The 19,846-nt window shown below is 36.6% G+C and overlaps 1 protein-coding gene across 1 annotated transcript; it reads right to left on the reverse strand.

Moving 5' to 3' along the window:
• Positions 1–321: 321 nt before the first annotated feature.
• LOC306876814 (glutamate decarboxylase 1-like) lies at positions 322–17,108 on the reverse strand (the record flags this gene model as incomplete). The annotated part of the gene is made up of 16 exons (XM_079428227.1): positions 322–495; positions 645–734; positions 848–955; positions 4,374–4,523; positions 4,745–4,823; positions 5,435–5,499; positions 5,602–5,718; positions 6,353–6,407; positions 6,494–6,573; positions 7,188–7,303; positions 8,192–8,304; positions 12,448–12,538; positions 12,657–12,899; positions 13,944–14,096; positions 15,578–15,637; positions 17,024–17,108. 16 exons carry the CDS (start codon positions 17,106–17,108, stop codon positions 322–324), a joined length of 1,779 nt encoding a protein of 592 aa, XP_079284353.1.
• Between the last annotated feature and the right edge of the window lie 2,738 nt (positions 17,109–19,846).

The following is a 19,846-nucleotide window of genomic DNA, read 5'->3' on the forward strand; positions in this document are numbered from 1 at the left end:
AAAAATGTAACCTCATTATAAAGTGTTACAATAGACAGGAGACAAGAGAACAGAAACAGGAGAGGACATATAATGTCATAGGAGGAAATCTGATCCTTCATTATGAAATTATAGCTTTAAGAGCTCACCACCTCTGCATTCTGGAATGTCCAGTTTCCTAGTGGAACATTCTAGAAATCCGAGAGGTTCATTATTCTAGAGCACCTCATTGGTCTAATACTCTGGAATGTCCAGCTGATACAATACTTCAAAACGTCTTCTCCATTTCCTATATTTCTACATAATTTACTAACATCTACTGAATTTCCAGCCCTGTGCACTCTATAAATCCTGTCCCAGTCTTTCTATCTCATCGATCAGGAAGTCAATGTCAGACCTGGTTACAGCCGGATTTGAAACAACCATTCTGAAGAAGTTGACCTTATTGCCTTGAGGCTGGTAGCCCACCATTGTTGTTCCACACTCCATCATCATTGCCTTGATCTTGGGGGCAACCTTGATATAATTCATAGGACAGAAGTTTAAGGTAACTGGCTACATAAAATAAGTGGCATAAAATTGGTGGCATGTACACGTGTATTTGATCAGTTACATAAGAGCAACTTAAGTAGACTGAGAAGAAGTGAGTGTGAGTATCTTCTCACCTTATGAAGTCGTTGTCTTTTCTCCTCTCCATCTGGCTGAAGCCGCAGGCTTGGAGGAATGTACCAGAAACACACATTGGTGTGTTGGGGCTAAGAAACAGACAGAAGAGCAGCATTAAAAAGTTATGAAATTAACCTTGACTCTGTATAGCACTAGTATGTGAAGGACAGTGAAACACTCTATTGTGACTGTTTTCACTCACCTCCCCTTGAAACACCATCTCATATCCTTCTCGGTTCTTTATCTTGTGGTAGAGATACTCAGACAGCTCCAGACATCTGTCAATGTGCTTCTCAAAGCCTATAGTGCCCTGTTAAAGACGACTGATATTCTACACAAACATCTTTGAGCTGGATTGACATCAGTAAACATATATCCACCATTCATTCATACAGCTGTTCATCCGCCCATCCATCTCGCTATCCAGCCATTCATCCATCCATAAGATTAAAATATGCATTAAGCATTTCTCAATGTCAATTCATGTTAACAAATATAGTTAACCAGAAATGGAACTTTATTGTAAAGTATTACAATAGAAAGAACACAATAGACAGGAGACAAGAGAAGGGAGGAAGAGATCCCTCCATTCATCCATTATCTATCCAACCATTCATCCATCATCCACCCATTTATCCATCATGCATTCATCTAATCGTTCACCCATCCATCTATTCAACCAGTCATCAATTAATTAATTATCCATCCATCCATCCCACCATCCATCCATCCATCCATCCATCCAACCATTCATTTATCCATCCATCCGTCCATCCATCCATCCATCCATCCATCCATCCATCCATCCATCCATCCATCCAACCATCACTTATTCTAACTGTTAATCCATTCATCCACCCCTTCATACATACAACCATTCATCTTCTAACCATTTATCTATCATCCATTCAACTATATATCCATCCTTCATCCATCTAATTGTTCATCCATCCATCTATTCAACCAGTCATCAATAAATCCATCATCCACCCAACTTTCCGTCCATCTATACATTCATTCATCAATTCTCCCTTCCATTCATGCATCCATCCACCCAATGTATCCATCACTCATCCATCCATCCATCCATCCGTCCATCAATAATTCCAACTGTTCATCCATCCATCCATCCATCTGCCCACCCCTTCATACATACAACTGTTCATCTTCCACTCATTTACCCATAATCCATTCAACTATTCAACCATCCAACATCCATCTAATCGTTCATCCATTCACCTGTTCAACCAGTCATCAATTAATCCAGATTCTGTCAGCCACAGTATCGCATCAAATGGTGCACTATAGATCCCCTGAGGAACAATTCCACTCATTTTCTTTTATTGGAAATGAAGAATTGTATAAACTTGTTAAATCATCTAAACCAACAACCTGTATTTTAGACTCTGTTCCATCTAAGCTCCTAAAAGAGGTGCTTCCAGAAGTAATAGATCCTCTTCTGAATATTATTAACTCATCATTGTCACTAGGATATGTCCAAAAAACCTTCAAACTGGCTGTTATTAAACCTCCCATTAAAAAAACACAATTTGACCCCAAATAATTAATTAATTACAGACCGATCTCGAATCTCCCTTTTCAAAGATTTTCATCTCCCTTTTGTCAAAGATATTAGAAAAAGTAGTATCATTACAACTATGTTCCTTCTTAGAGAAAAATTATATGTGAGGATTTCCAGTCAGGTTTTAGACCATATCATAGTACTGAGATTGCTCTCTTTAGAGTTACAAAGACCTGCTTTTATCATCTGATCGTGGTTGTATCTCTCTATTAGTGCTACTGGATTTTAGCGCCACGTTTGACACTATCGACCACACCATTCTTTTAAATAGACTAGAAAATTATGTTGGCATTAGAGGAGGTGCACTGGCATGGTTCAAATCGTACTTATCTGACCGCCATCAATTTATGGCAGTAAATGAAGAGGTATCATACCAATCACAATGCAGTATGGAGTACCTCAAGGCTCAGTACTTGACCCCTTACTTTTCACAATTTACATTACCCTTGGGAGATATCATTAGGAAATATGGTGTTAGCTTTCACTGTTATGCTGATGATACCCAGCTCTATATTTCATCGCGACCTGATGAAACTTACCAATTTGCAAAACGAATGGAATGTATAGTTGATATCAAAAACTGGATGACTAGCAATTTCTTACTGCTAAAACAGAGGTGTTGATTATTGGACCAAAAACTTTTGCATGTAATAACGTAGATCCCTGTCTAATACTTGATGGCTGCTCTGTAAATTCTTCATCACCAGTTAGGAACCTAGGCATACTTTTTGATAGCAATCTTTCCTTCGAAAAACATGTTTCTAGCATTTGTAAAACTGCATTTTTCCATCTTAAAAATATATCTAAATTACGACCTATGCACTCAATGTCAAATGCAGAAACATTAATTCATGCATTCATGACCTCGAGGCTAGATTATTGTAATGCTTCATTGGGTGGTTGCTCTGCACGTTTAATAAACAAACTCCAGCTGGTTCAAAATGCAGCAGCTAGAGTTCTTACTAGAACCAGGAAGTATGACCACATTAGCCCGGTTCTGTCAACACTGCACTGGCTCCCTATTAAACATAGTATACATTTTTAGATCTTGCTCCCTCACGTCCGCTGCGATCTCAAAACTCTGGCCATTTGATAATACCTAGAATATCAAAATCAACTGCGGGCGGGAGATCATTTTCCTATTTAGCGCCCAAACTCTGGAACAATCCACCTAACACTGTTCTGGAAGCAGACACACTCTGTCAGTTTAAATCTACAATAAAGACCCATCTCTTTAACCTGGCTTACACATAATACACTATCGCATTTCTATAATTCAAATCAGTTAAAGGATTGTTAGGCTGCATTAATTAGGTCAACCAGAACCGGGAACACTTCCCAAAACACCTGATGTACTTGTTACATTGTTAGAAGAATGGCATCTACGCTAATATTAGTCTGTTTCTTTCTTATTCCGAGGTCACCGTAGCCACCCAGATCCAGACTGTATCCAGATCAGATGGTGGATCAGCACCTAGAGATGACCTCTACAGCCAGGACACCTAGATGAGCCCCAGAGGCTGATCCCCAGTGAAGACCCTGTCTCTAAGACGGCCATCGGGTCAAGACCACGGGAACCAGATGAGTCTTTTGCACAATCTGATTCTGCTTTAGCCTAGATTTAAACTGCTGATTTTGTCTGGTCAGAGGAGAATGACACTATTTCGACAAACTATTTCCCCGTCTAAATACTGTAAAGATGATATAAAGCCACCCAGCTTTATATCAAGCCAATGTGAAGCTGCTTTGACACAATTTGCATTGTTAAAAGCGCTATACAAATAATATTGATTAATTCCAACTGTTATTTCATCCATCCAGCCACAACTTCATTCATAAAACCGTTGATCTTCCACCCATTTATCCTTAATCCATTCAGACATTCAAACATCCATCTAATTGTTCATCCATCCATAAAACCATTCATTTATTGATCCATCCTTCCTTCCTTCCATTTATTCTTCAATCTAAACGTTCATGCATCCGTCTACCCGATGCATTCATCCATCTATCCATGCATCCATCCATACACTTTGTTTTTCTTCACTGCATTAAAACCATGATTTATACATCCTGCATTTGATTAATTAATGAGTAGCAAAATATCAAGCTCTGAGGTTGTGATCTCATGGATGTGCACACACACCTTTGACTTCCACATAAGCCAGAATTTGAAGATATCTACATGGCGGCCACACTGTATGGCCTTGTCCCCTGTGTCATAGGTGACATCATACTGTTTATCCGGCTGAAAGAGATATCCTGCACACATGGAGTTACAGCCCTGAAGAAGACCCTGAAAACACACACACAGTGAGAGAGCAGGACCACTGAGCGGAGATGATCATAATAACATGTCAGCAAGCAGCTATCACTCTTTTGATTCTTTGTCTCTCTGCCTCTCTTGTCCTCTTGTTCTCACCCAGCTTTCTTTGCATTCTATCACTGAATTTTACTCCGTTCCATTGCTATTCAGATTCATTTTTTTAAACCCCCATTTCTCCTTTTTTTTCTTACCTTCTCTCGCACCAGAATGGCAGAGCACTGTAGTGGAACGCCCATCATCTTGTGTGGGTTCCATGTGACAGAGTTTGCTCTGGAGAAACAACACTGATCAGAACATGCTGTTCACACATGTGCAGTTGGTTATAGAGATAAGAACATAGTAGAGTATGTGCTTAGCATGTGCATAGCAACCATTATAACATTTGAAACTTGAAGTTCCCCCACTTCCCTCACTTTTCCCCCATTTTAGTTTTAAGTTGTGTGTCAGCAGTGTGAAGATAAAATTTGTAGTCAGCTAATAGTCAAAAAATTGCATGTAAACTGCAAGTAACTTTGGAAAACACATCAAAAACATAAAATATTTAATTTGACATTACTTCAAAAGTGCAGTCTTTAAAAGAGTCTTAAGTGGGTTAAGAAACAGCGATGTAAGTGTACTCTCTTAAGTACACTCTAAGTGTCTGTTTATTTAATTAATATTATCTGCATGTACAGATTTTTAAAATATAAGTTCAGTACAATTAAGCTCACTTAAAGTGTTAAACATTAATGAACACATAGCTTCTTTTTATCAAATTACAACTACTATGTGAATGTTATGTCACCCAAATACTACTCATGTAGCAAGCTGATAAGTTTTATAATGTCTTTCCTCTTTTCAGACCCACACTTTGCCCCTAGAGCGTAATTTATTTACCATACCTCTCTACGCCATTCAGCTTGTGTCTGTGTTTTCTAGACATCAGCAAACCTCCACCCCATGCTCCCTTAAAACACACATTCACACCATCAGTTTAAATGCACCTTATTCACAGTGTTTCACCATAATCAGTCTGTTAAAATTAATAATGAAATAAACACAAACGTACATCCACATGAAGCCAAATGCTGTATTTCTCACAGATGTCAGCGATCTCACTGATTGGATCAAAGGCTCCATATACTGTAGATCCAGCTGTAGCATTCACAAACATTGGCACAAACCCCTGGACAGAAGAGACAAACACAACCATTTCACCAGATTCCATACACAATGTCACTCACAGAGTCGCTCAAAACTAAATCTTTCAAACTAAACTCATTAAATGCTTTTGAAACAAATATGGGCTTAAAGGAACCACATTTATTTAAATGAAACCCATGTCCTCCTCTGCGTCTTAATGGGCCAGTACTGAGATACTATGTTCTGATGTCTTTTAGATACGTCATTCATGTTTGATCAACTGCACTATTTTTTTTAATAGTGATATTAAAGAAATATTGCCGTTTCAATAAAGCTTTAGCTTTAGAAGTCCAGTGTGTTTACATCTGCAGTGCAAGAAATTAAAGGTGTGAAGGCAGGAATGTGCAGTTTGTATTTTGCTCAAGCACTATTAATTCTTCCGTGTGTTATTGGAGCTGTAAAATCTATTTACATTTTTTTTTATTAAAACAGACAAATGTGATTATGCATTAATTACTGTCTAAATGACTGTTTGAAGGTTTGCATGGTTGTGACAGAAATTTCAAGACTGGATTACAACTTTACACAAAGATGCAATTTAAACACAATAGTCTCATATAATGTTGAAGTCTTTTTGTTAGAGTAGAAGAGTTTATTCTTGTGCACTGGAGACTCACCTTCTGTTTGGCATCAATGACTTTGGCCTCCAGATCAGCCGGAATCACTCTACCTCTAACAAAAACATGCAAATGTTACAGACTTCCGTTGATGAGACAGTCCACAAACACACAGCACAGACACAGAGAGCCTCCACTTACCTCTCATCTGTCTTCAGCAAGATCAGATTCTCTGTGCCGAAACCCAGTACTGCACTCGCCTTCTTTATAGAGTAGTGACTCTGGGAACAACATTGTAACAGACTGGTAAGTGGTGGAGTTTGTACATTTATAATTACATTCAAAACTTCAAAACTGACACACAAGACCCATAAAGAAGCACCAGCCAGCATAACTCTCACATCTCATTTGCATTTGCATACATTCAAATATGATGCATCAAGACACATCACACCAGGTTTGACATTCCTGATCTGTCATGGAACCAAGATTGTTTGATGTCATTGATGTCCAGCGCGACACATCTTAATGCATGCATGAGATGTGAGAGATGCAGCAAAAGGAAAAGGTTTACAGTGAATTGGTCATAAAGCTAGCATATTATGGTGCTTGTTTTGTCAGTTTTGGAGTTCACTGCATTCATTGCATGAGAAAGAAACACCAAGATATTCTGCAAAACATTTTCTTATGAGTTTCAGGAAGAAACAAAATCATACGGAGGAGTAAATGATGACAGAATTTTGTCCCATTTACATTCTATGGGTTGACTTCAGAAACAGTTGATAGTAACAATGCACACTGAGTGATAACTTAAAACTATTTGGAATATATTCAGGCTCAGTATCTAACAGCATACCGAAGGAGAGTGAAGACAGAGAGCGAGTATATGACCTACATGTTCAGAGGTGAACAGCACCAGTCTGGGAGCCGCTGCCATGCCTTTGATTTTAACCTCAGGGTAGTGTTTATACCGTGCCACCATCACGCTGTACATGTTTGAGATTGCTCCTCCTGCAAGAACACACGTTACCACATCAACTAGGTCTGTAAGTAACCCTATAAAGCTTACTATATCATATCTGATGCACATATTTCTAAGGCCTTTATCAACATTATCAAAAGTTTGCTGTTGGACACAATCTGCTCCACACCTTCTTGTTTACATAAATGGCCATAAAATATCATCAACTGCACCAAATTGCATATTTTTGCTCAGTTTGGGCTTTTGAATAAAATGAAGGTGTTTTTTTTTCTCCTCGAGTGTAAGCTCCATGTTTTCCTATATCATAGGAGACACAAAAGCCTGATGTATCTAATATAATGCTCAACATAAAAAACATACACAAACTTCTTTAAATATTTCTTTATTTTATTTTGTTTAGTTCAATATACTGTTTCGGTAAAAATATTTTTCTGACTATTATTTTCATATATCAGGCTTTCAGTCTTAATATTGTGAAGTAATTATCTCGAAAGCAGTGAAACATTCACATTTGTCTTAGTGAATAACAACAAAATAATGAACAGTTCTAAAGTATTCTGTTGATGGATTATAGTGGGCCAAATTAATATTTGTGCATGCATGTATTTGTCAGCAAAAATATATTAACATGGCAGCCGGATGAAGATGGGCTCCCCTATCCACCCATGCATCTCAAAAAAGTTTCTTCCTTTTCCTAAAACACTGTAAGAATTGTTTCCTTGCAGTATTCATTGTAAAAAAAAAAATTGTATTACTACATCATAAAAAAATGGGAACATCAAGAAAGAGCCACAGAATTGTTTTTTGTTTGTGAATCTGTTCACCCACCAGTTCTTGAGAGGAAAACATTAGCCATTGATGTTTTATATTAACCATTTTTCCAATTGTTCATTATTCTGTTGTATACATGGCCACACCTGGTGAGAAAATGCCATCGCCCTCTCCATTTGGCCAGCCAATGATCTCTCGCATTTTCTTCAGAGTGAGCTGCTCCATCAGTACAAACACCGGTGCAATCTCATATGTGAACCTGTAAACACACACACACACCTCATTCCTACTTGTCCCACATTAATGAGTGTCCTGACTGCAGGAGGTAATTCACTAACTATCTGTATTCATGTCCATCTGTTCAATCCATCACTGAATCATTGTGATGGGAGGAACCCCACTGGAGGCATCTTCAACCTATTAGCGCCAGTCAATAATCATCCACAGTGATTAGTAATGATGAGCAGCTCATTAGTACATGCAAATGTCAAGTGCTCATGCAGTTCTGTCTAATCAATATAAACAGTACTGACATATAATTTAGAGAGAGCGTGAACGTGCAAACATGAGAAGGTGAAATCATATACACTGTATAAAAAATAAAATAAAAGTTGAACCAACTTAAAATTTTAAGGCAACCAGCTTCATCAGATTTTTGAGTTTTCTCAACTTGTTGTTCTCAACAAAAAGTTGAGAATCTCCTACACAAATAAATTCCTGACCTAGTTGTCACAGGTTTTCTAGTCAAAAATCCAATTATAGTTGTGATTTTTCTAGCAGTAGTTTTATATTTTAGTTTCAAACATCTAGTTCAAAACTCAACAACACATTATATTGTTTGTGTGTGTGTGTGTGTGTGTGTGTGTGCATTCTGTCTTCCAAATTACATTATTGTATTAGCTGTTGGTTAAATACAATAAAACCACACAGTCATACACAGTACATTCAGACAAGAAGGTACATTTAAAAGCAGATTTGAATGTTATTTATTTATTTTAAAAAATAATAATTATTTTATAAAATGAATTACACCAGTTTGAATACCTTTCTTGATTTCTGTCATTTTTTGAGTTGTATTTCGCTTCATAATTATTTTTTTAACTTCATGTTTTCCTCAAATAAACAAAAAGTTTTTTTCTGGCCAATAATGATACAAATTTCAATATCTTTTCAGACAAAATTTTAAGGACAGACAAATATTTACTGAAACAAAAAGTCAGACTATCCCTGGTATATAATTCCTTACAGTCAAACTTCTGTATATGATCACTCTAAAGTACTTCATGAGGAGAGCAAGACATTTTACAAGAGTTATTGATCAGATTTGATGTCATTTTCTAAGAGTGTTAATTTGCTGCTTTTATGACACCATAATTTCTGTCATAAAATTGACTGTTGGCCATTATAGGCATTAAGCAGCAGCGTCACACAATACAGCCCCTAAAATCCAAAGCTGCAGTCATTTGGGAATGAGGGAAGTAAATCTGAGGACGTGGCGTAAATCTTTTATTGATCAAAGGAGAATTTGGGCATGGACTGTGAAAGACATCATAAAATCTCTGACCCTCAGAGGTCAAACAGGACCAGGGGACTCACTGCTGTTGTCCTTATATAATGAAGAAGATCCCAACAGACCCATACAAATACTTTAAACTTCCTTTTAGTTTTATAATCTGACATCAGAGTCATTAGAGCAGACCATGCAGCCATATAAGGACTGGCATGGTTAGTTTTAGCATTCCTTATAACTTTAAGTATAACAAAACCTATCGGATCATACAAACATGATCAAAACTTTGCAGGAAAACATCCATCTGAAGTTTATTTTTAGCAAGTAAAATGTCTTTTTGTATAATTGTAAAAATGTAAAAAACAAACAAACAAACAAAAACATAAGCATAATATTTATATATTTAGTAATATTTCAAGAACATTTACTGGACTGAGTCAACTTAGGTTTACTTGATTAGCCATACATCATTTTCAGAAAAATCATGTTAAAATGTGAGTATCAAAAACATCAGTTTTAAGAACATTTAATTAAGAACTCTCAATCATCAATGTACTGCATTGTATTGTGTGCTTCAAAAATACCGAGCTTTGATCATAAAACTAAGCATTTAAAAATCATCTTACTAAGACAATATTGGGAGATATAGAGTGACAACTCATTTATATACATTTTATGTAAGTAATCTGTTATACTGTTATAAAGATCTCATTGATTTATATTACAAGCGGTCAGTTTACTTTTTGGCCATATAAATATCAGCAACTGCAGCAAATTGCATATGTTTTGTTTAGCATTTCCTTCTCAAATATGAGCTCCATATTCTCCAATATCACACTAACCATAAAGCCCAAATGTGTCAAATATAATACTGAACAAAAAACACATATACATAATTTGTTTTAGTAATTTGTCCAACGATTCAATAAACAATTACTTAAAACAAAAGAAAAAAAAAAAAAAGAAAATACTGTTCTGACAACAAACGCATAGCAGTGTTTACTAAGACAAGCATCACTATTACTATTTCTCATGATTCAGAATCTGAACAAACATTAAATATAAGATATGTATGTGTTGCCCCTCCCTTATCATTTGAGCTACATGCATGCATAATACCTCAACTTTTGTTAAGAGGTGTGATATTAATATTATAAGCAAACTAATCCATTTTCACCTGCCATACAATTAAATGAAGAACTCATTTGGACATAAATGGAATATCTAGCAATCAGAACATTGTAGAGACTTTGGGATGGGCTTTTTTGAGTGGGCCTGTAAGCAACCACAACAACCTAGCAACTGCATAGCAACACACTAAAAACACCCAGAACACCATAGCAACTGCAAAGCAATGCCCTATAATGGTATATTTTGATCTTATAAAACCACTTTTGTTTTTGCCATTTTTGAACACTAGATGTCAAATATTATTCACAGATACCAGTCTGCCTTCAGGATGAACAGATGAATTGGTGGATGGTTAGATGGACAGATGAATAGATGGCTGGGGAGATGGGGGTGGAGGTGTGGATCGTGTCAGAATCTCAGCTGGCACTATGTCTCAGTAGCTGTAAATTAGTCTTGACCAATGAGCTGTTAGTCCTCATTCTGGCCGTGTCCATCCGCAGACTGTCACATATCTGGAGCTTTTCTGATGAGAGCTAATGCGTGTTATTCTGAGCTGACAGTCATGGCACATTTTATCCCATTCTCCAGTTAACAGAGCAACATTACACTTCATTTGCTGTTCTTAATATGTTTTATTCTTCATTTACATTTATGTTTTTGTTTCTTTTTAAATTTTGTTTATTTGATTCTGTGTAAATGAAATGCTACATCAGCACAATTATGTTTTATGACATCTGTGCATATGTCTTTGAAATATAAAAAATGACTTTATGGTCAAATAGCCTGACTAGCAAAAATGATGTTATTGCTGTCGCAGTAAAAAAAAAAATGAATAAAATAAGTGGTTTTATTCATGTCAACGGTATTATTTAACATCACTGAGCCAACCTACATACAGTCCAACCTAAAATTATTCAGAAACCAGATATAATTTGTGAGAAATTTTTTACTAGTGGGTGCAGGAAACTATAGTTCATTTATGTAAGTGAGGATAGCAAAATAAAGTAAACTGTGACATATTATACCCAAAAATTCTTCATACAGTTTTATTATCAGTAAAATTAATAACAATTTGGGACCAAACATTTCTCACACACTTTGACCTGCCCCTGTTTTGCTTGTGTTTTTCTCTTTAATTGCTAATGCAAACTTTTTACACCACAGACTGAAAAAAAATTGCTTGGTAATTGGTTGACCCAAATTGTATTATCTAATTATCTATAGTTCTTGTCATGTTTTATTACCATTTTCTAAACTATAGCGAATAAACTGTGATAATGTGAGAAATGTTGAAGGTGTCTGAATAAATTTTGATTTGACTGTACGGGTACATCAATTTATACCAGCAAAACTGAATGTTACCAGTTAAATCAGGCAGAAATAGCTCTTCAAGGTAATACTTACAGGTCACCACATTTTACATTGTGGTTATAAATTGAATGTTCAACAGCAAGTCAATTTTTGAAACTAAGGTCCTTATAAATGATAGCAGATGTAAAGCTAAAATGATCTGACAAGACTTGAACTGAGGCTATACAATAATATACAATAAATTAATAGCAGATGTTTAATACTTAACATTAGGGGTTCATAACAATCCCTGTGTCGAAAATTTGAAGAATATTCTTTAAATTCTGCCTTGCAAGTACTATAGAACTTCATAATATAAAGTTTTAATGCAAATTGTTGAATTGTCTTATTTGGTCAAATTGATTTACTCGTTCAACACAACAACGCTGAATGAAGGAAGGGGGAACTCACATGTTAGTGTTGGCAGTAGAGGTCAGCCACTCTCCAGCTAAACCAATGATGTCTAGACCTGAAGACAGCTGGTTAAAAAACCTTGGGTGACCTGCAGAGACAGAGAAAGAAGGAAAGAAAATGAGACGCTAACAACATTGCATGTGTTATTCTAACATTTTGAAACATTCATTAAATCAGACAAGACAGGACGAGCAGGTGAGGGTCACCTGTGCGGACGCCGTATTTGAGCGTGTCCCTGCAGTCCACAAGGATCTGCTCCAGACTCTCTGGCTGATCACACAGCTCTAAGTTGAAACCCTCCATTCCCTCCAGCAGCTGGTGTGGATGATGGAAGTCCAGCACTTTTGTGGACCTGTCGAAGGTCTTGCGCACATAGTTAGTGAGGATGTCCACCACCTCCAACAGGAACTGCATTGTATACTCCTCACCATTTTTAGCAGGAAGTAGATCTGTGACCAAATTTGTAACACAGATTGATCAGTAAATCAAATTGCTGTTTGCTCTTACAGTTTGCTTCATTCATATAAAAATATGTAATTTACACATGCTGGTGAATGGTTTGGAATAATTGAGATTTTTCTCTCTTTTTAATGTTTTTGAAAGAAGTCTCATATGCTCACCAAGGTTGGATTTATTTGATCAGAATATAGTAAACCCCTTAATATGAAATATTATTAAATAACTGTTTTCTATTTGAATATATTTAAATGAAATTATTCCCACGATGTCAAAGATGAAACACCACCATTCAGAAGTTTGGGGTAAAAACAAGAAAAAAATACAATTGTTTTGAACATTGATAATAATAGGAAACATTTCTTGATCACCAAATCAGCATATTAGAATGATTTCTGAAGGATCATGTGACACTGAATACTGGATGATGTATGATGCTGAAAATTCTGCTTTATCATCACAAGAATAAATTACATTTCAAAATATATTCTAATACAAAACAGTTATTTCATATTGTAATAATATATATATTTTTCATTGGCTCATAAGAGGCTTCCTTCAAAAACATTTAAAAATCATAAAAATTTGAACAGTTTTTTTTGTATGAGCGGAAAGCAGAATATTTAAAATAATGTTACATACATGTCATAAATCATTTACATAAATGTAAATCACCTTAATATTGTGGCTTTTTTTGACAACACTGAAAAACTATTTACATGCAAACTATGTAGACAGACCACTCATTTGTTTTAACACCAATCTGCTTTACTATTCAATAGCTTGGAATAAAATTTTTGAGACTTTTTATTCATTCTAAAATATAATTAACTGTACATCAGAAGAAATAATATTACATAAAAAGAATCCCATTGCAAATGATATTATAAATTAAATAAGTATATTATTATAATAAATAAAATAAATATAATAAATAAAATAACAGTTGTTTTAGTAAAAGACAAAAAACAACACACACACACACACACAACAGATACTTAACCTTTGAGTATGAGGGTAATGATATTATCACTCACCTCTTGCATATAGATTGGAGAAGTCTGTCTCTGTGCGTCTGAAGCAAGGGTCTCGCTCGTTGTCCCGTGTTAAAATGCTCTTGGGCTGCTGATCGTTAAAAAACCCGACAATTCGGCTCTTGTCGTCAACATTATTGTTCTTCTGCAAAAATCCTGTATTATTACACAGAGAAGAAGACTGAAATGAGCGGCCTCCATTTCCAGACATTGCAGCAAATACTTTAAACACAGATGAAATGTCTAAACTCCTCTTCGGAGCAGTGTCCAGCTCATGTGTATTTATGGCACAGGTGATCTGGGGGAGGTCACCACTGATGACATCAGTGTAACGGGGATTTAGATGGACTGTAAATGAACACTCAACACCACAGAGCAGACAGAGCTGATGCTGGTCCGATACCGAGCTGATAGGGACCATACCCCAGTTTATAAATGCTACATGTAAAATAATTAAGAATAAAAACAAATAAAAATAAAAATTACTTTACTTTAATTTTGTAGCTTTTCAGGGAGCCTTTGTTTAAAAACAACAACAAAAGATAGACTACCTGAGTGTAGAATTTAAATCACACTGCATTTAGGCTACAGAGGAAGTAAGGCATAACAAGCTCCACACACACACACACACATAAAGACGCATCGAGACAGCAGCTGGCTCTTTCTATCCGCGTATAAATGCCACTGCAGATTATTTCAGTTTGTCTTCTGCCGCTTCATCATTGTCCTCATCTTCATCTTCCTCAGCTGATATGGGATCATTCAAGCGGTGCTTGGCTCTTCTACCACAACAGCGCCACATTTCAAGTAGGCCTATGCCAAATGAACCTATTGTAAGTGAAGTAATATTTCATTTAAATCGTTTTTTTTTCGGAGAGGATATACATTTTTTTTACTCCGTAAAACGTGGTTTTATAGGCAATCTTATTTATATTCGAACATTTATATTTACATTCTCATTCGTCTGTATCTAATGAAACCCAACCATAAACCGATTTAGCACTACTAATTCATTTCTTTTGAAATCACCTCTTATCGGTAAGCATTATGTAAAGGGCTTGTGTTATCGCCGCAAAACAGAGGCTTGACGGATCGTGGTTTAATAGATCTCCACTGAGCATAATTCTCTCGGGACACGTTTAGATTTATCTGCTCACCTCTTTACTAGATTGTAACTATATGCCGGACGAAAACAATCGAAAAGCGTTATCTTTAATAACCGCACCGCATCTTTTTAAATTACGTGGTTAAGCAAAGCAACATTTAGGCTAGCAAATTCTGTAGTCTATTTACTGCAGTGCATCTTCAGTCTTTCAGACAAGTCTAATAGGCTACTCACCCCATTAATTTTTTCTTTTAAAAAAGAAACGCATTTTCAGTCTTCTCCATTCATCTGTACATAACAGAGGTAATTGCTGGTGCTGTTGACTGATAAATAGGTGACCAGCAGAAAGCACCAAAAGGGGGCGCTATGAGACACATCTGCTCGTTAGAACGCAATTAATAGCTACAGACATATTACGCACCACAGTGCCAGGTGGTTTTTCAAAATAGATGGCGTAACTAGCAGCTTTTCAGGCCTGCAAACCATGAAACACTTCCGTCTTATTCGCAGAATTGTTTATATTTAGCCTTACCGCATATCTTCATTCCAAGTTTCCTCGTACATCCATGAGCGACTCCACTCCAGTCATAGTCTACAGAGAGAAAACGGCGAAATCTCTAAGTAATCTGACAAACAAAGCGATAATTACATGGTTCCCGCCTGTCCACAAAATACTTTTGAAGCCCTCTTTCTAAATGCACCCAAGCGGTAAATGCGCCATCCTTTATGCTCCTAATATGAAATTAATGTGGCAGGCAGCCGAACAGAATTCAGCATTAATGCAGGCCAAATCAGGACAAGAGGTGGATGTGGAGCTCCCTGCGGCCCAAATCCTCAGCAGCGCTATTACCAGTTCAGCACCATTTACCAGCAGCTCATTATCTCTCCCAGCAATCCCGTCCCATTCTTCTCCAAATGCCTTCTCCTCTATTCATCTCAGGTGCATTAAATCGTTTTCTATTTCAACTGCAATTCTGATGGACTTTTATTAGACTGTGATGTAAATAATTGCCATGCTTGGCAGATAAATGTGGCACGAAAACAGAAAATGAATTTTGAAATCTGGGCCTATATGACGAATTTATTGACATCTTGTTTTGAAAAGACTGCATATAGGACACTTCAAGAATAGAATAATGGAATTTAATAAATAGCGATGATTTTATGCTTTTGAAAAAAAAAATAATAATAAAAATAATAGGCTATAAAAATAGAAATGTGAGAAATTAAATCTACAATTGCTAATCTAAAAAAAATAAAGAAAACAGAGCCCAGAATGAATGTGAGCAAATTTACCCCGCAGCTAACAGACACAAGTCACAATATGCCGTGGCTAATTTTCTGTTCCGGTCCTAAGGAAATGAATAAACAGAGCTGTTTGCCTCCCCCATCACAAAGAAACACACTGGAGCGAGCAGCGGGCTATTAGTGCCTACAACACTTTATATAATTACAGACTCGTTCAGTTTTTACCTTTTAGACCGAGATGGTAAAAATATATAGACGTAGGCTACAATACTGAAGCTATGAAACTGTCCTGCAATATAATAATAATAATAGCTTAATAATACATTTTAATTTTAGCTAATGTTAATAATAATGATAGCTAATTTTATATTACAAAAAATATATATAGCCTAATTTTAATAATAGCTAGCCTACATTAAAAATAAACAAAAGTGGGTTGCAGATTACTTAGTACATCTAGCAAGGCAAAAATGTATTTAAAATGAATAATGACGGCTCAGAGTTGGCTGCTCGTCTGTCTTCACTAATTGCCGCTGTGCATGTGTGTTTAAAGGCCATCACCTATACTGACAGGCGCGGGAGGTCCGCCGCGCGCTCAATGCTGCGGTGATTTGTTGCTCCTGACGCGTTGCGAATAGCGCCGTTTTGCCGCCTCACCGACAAGATTAATGGCGTTGGCCACAAAGCAAATAGCCGGAGTGAAATAGCGGTGTATCGGTGATGGACCTACTTGAGGAGGGTGGCCGTAAATTTGTCGAGTTGGGATCCGGATCGCCGCCAGAGGAGGAGGAAGAGGAGGAGGAGGAAGCCGCCATCAGCCCAGTGTTTAAGTCCTCAATCCAAAGAGCGCTGTCACTCTCAGAGAAACTGCTCCTGTTTTAGCAGACAAAAAAAAAAAAAAAAAAGTCAAACTGACTGGAGGGGAAATAGCGTCCGCATCAACAACTCATATAAGGTCCATAGCCTACTAGATTTTTTTTTTTTTTTATTAAAACAGATTTTTCATATCGTAAATTAAAAAAATATGTCGAATATGTTAATGAATTAGATAGTCTCCTATAGCCTATCTGTGCCACTCTTTTCTTTAAAAAAATCGAATACTTTAGGTTATTTGGGTTACAAGCCCCTCTGGAAACAGAACCTTTAAAAAAAATATATAAAGAACAGCAGGAGAACAGAACCTTAACAAAGAACCATTTCAAAATAAAGGATTATTTAAGTGGATGTGGTTTACAATCACACTATTATTATAATTAAAGAACCTTTTAGAAACCACGCACACAGGTTGCCGAGCCTTAAAATGATTTCTTGTAGGCTTACTTCCTCAAATAAGCCGAGAATATATTAAACATTCCGTAACACACCAAAGACGATTTTGCTTTTTTTCTCACTGAAAATGCTCCTGGATCAAAATGTCAAATGATTTTAAGACCTCTGCATTAAAATAGAACTAGAACTAGATCTGAAACGGTGCTCTAAAAGTCTCTTTCACAGAAATGGATTTGGTGCTCATCATCATGCCAATAGGAATCACATATTGTCTTGATTAATATAGCCTACACATGTTAACATTGATTAAGAAATGGTCCATATTGATTTCAGATGACATATGGATGAAGGAAACCGATGGCTGTTGAAAGGTTAATAGAAACCTGATAATAAGCTATATCAGTATGCAATATAGACTGGCATTGTTAGATTTAAATTTTTTTTTTTTTCAGATGACATAAAATCCACAGTTTGCCTAATAAACATAGCCTACAGCGCAAAAGCGCAGACTGCACTGAACGCCTGACTGTTGTGAAGCACCTGTTAGATTAATAATTACAGTTTTACTTTAGACGATCAACAAAAACATAAAAAACAAGCAAACAACAACAACAAAAAACTCCAGGAAGCCGCTTACCTTGTAAAAGAAACGAGAGTATGCAACAGTATCCAAAATCTCCAAGCAACTAAATTTCTTCGACTTCAGATGCGCCTTCACTCCTCCAAAATCAGCTCGCATATATATATATATATGTATCTATATATAATATATATATATATAAAAGAAATCTCATTGACGGATCACGATTACCTTTCCGGGGGCGATGTTTTATTTGCTGCTACTCAAAGCGTAAATCGCCGATTTATTCGACACTGCATGTGCGTGACGCGCGGTTAGTAATCCTCGGACCTCTTCACAACATCAGATTGGCTCTGAAACACATCTCATTTCCACAGAAGCGTCAGCACGAGCGTTACGACAGCTCTGGCGCCTTCCCGCATGACTTTGTGCCTTAAATGAGAACGCGAGTCACGAACAAACACTTTCCAAGTTTGACACAACAACCACACACGACAGCAACGCATAGCACAACACATTACACGCTGCTCTGGAGAGGAGTCTGGGTCATTCTGACCTTCAAACATCAAGGACAACACTGCTTGTAGAGCACCAAATGTCAGGGTGTTCGTGCGTTTTAGCACCTGTTCTTGAACAGGCTATTCATTATAAATATCTATAAGCGAGAGACTCATCGAGCTTTGAAGGGTAAGCCTTTATGTTTATGTGCAAGTCATCTTCTTAACCTTGAGAAGAGAAGCTCTTGTCTGAGAAGTTTTAGTCCTGGATGTTGGACACGAATGGGAATGCTGTTCAGATTGGTGTTGTAGGAAAACTCCACATGGTGGCAGCAAGCGTTCAATTAATGCAATAAACTCAAGCGAATTCACACGCATAGTTGATGCATGCAGTGCTTTTATGTTCTCTTTTCTTTTTTTCATCAAGGTGATGAGATTTCCTTAAGCATTATTTTTGTGTTAGAAGGAATGCATCGACTGTATAGGAGTAATTCTGTCATATCATATTGAATGTACGACAGCGTCGCGGCGTTTCAGCACCTGGACAGCTCCCTCGGTGACTCAAATCCGCAGAAGGACTGCAAAAAAAAAAAAAAAAAAAAACGCACTAAACATTTATTAAGCTTCAGTTAAACCGAAAACTCATATACTCACTGTTTATTGTTTACAAAGAGGTTCTTTAATGTTTTTTCCAACTCAAAGAACCCTCTTCAACGGATAATCATTTTCTGTTGAGTAGAGTCTTGAACTGGCAATCATGCCTCAGATTCTAAATTTATTTGTTTGTGGAACAAAGAAACGCTTATTGAGTAACTTCAGAACCTTTATTATTTTTAACAGTTTAGCTATACATTTATTTTCTATCAGTATTTTGACATTAGCATTATAGACATTGGTGGTCATTACAAAATAAAGCAACTTTCATTGTAAGTTTTTTGGTCTTGCATTATGTGTATGGAAGCGATTAAGCGTTCATTTTGAAAAACAACGCTGTTCTTCAATCACGCCACAGTAATTTCAGTGAGAAGCAGCAGAACAGAAGCAGAATATGATCCTTTTTGCAGCTTCAGAACCTCAAGTCGACGCAAGATGGCGCTGGTATATTAATAGCGGTCCGCAAAGCTCAGTCCAAACGCTCACCTGCTTCATAGATGCATACTGTGTCACTAAGCAACAAAACAAAATAAAATATATGTATTATGTTTGT

Source organism: Barbus barbus (assembly GCF_936440315.1).
Source record: "Barbus barbus genome assembly, chromosome: 11".
NCBI lineage: Eukaryota > Metazoa > Chordata > Actinopteri > Cypriniformes > Cyprinidae > Barbus > Barbus barbus.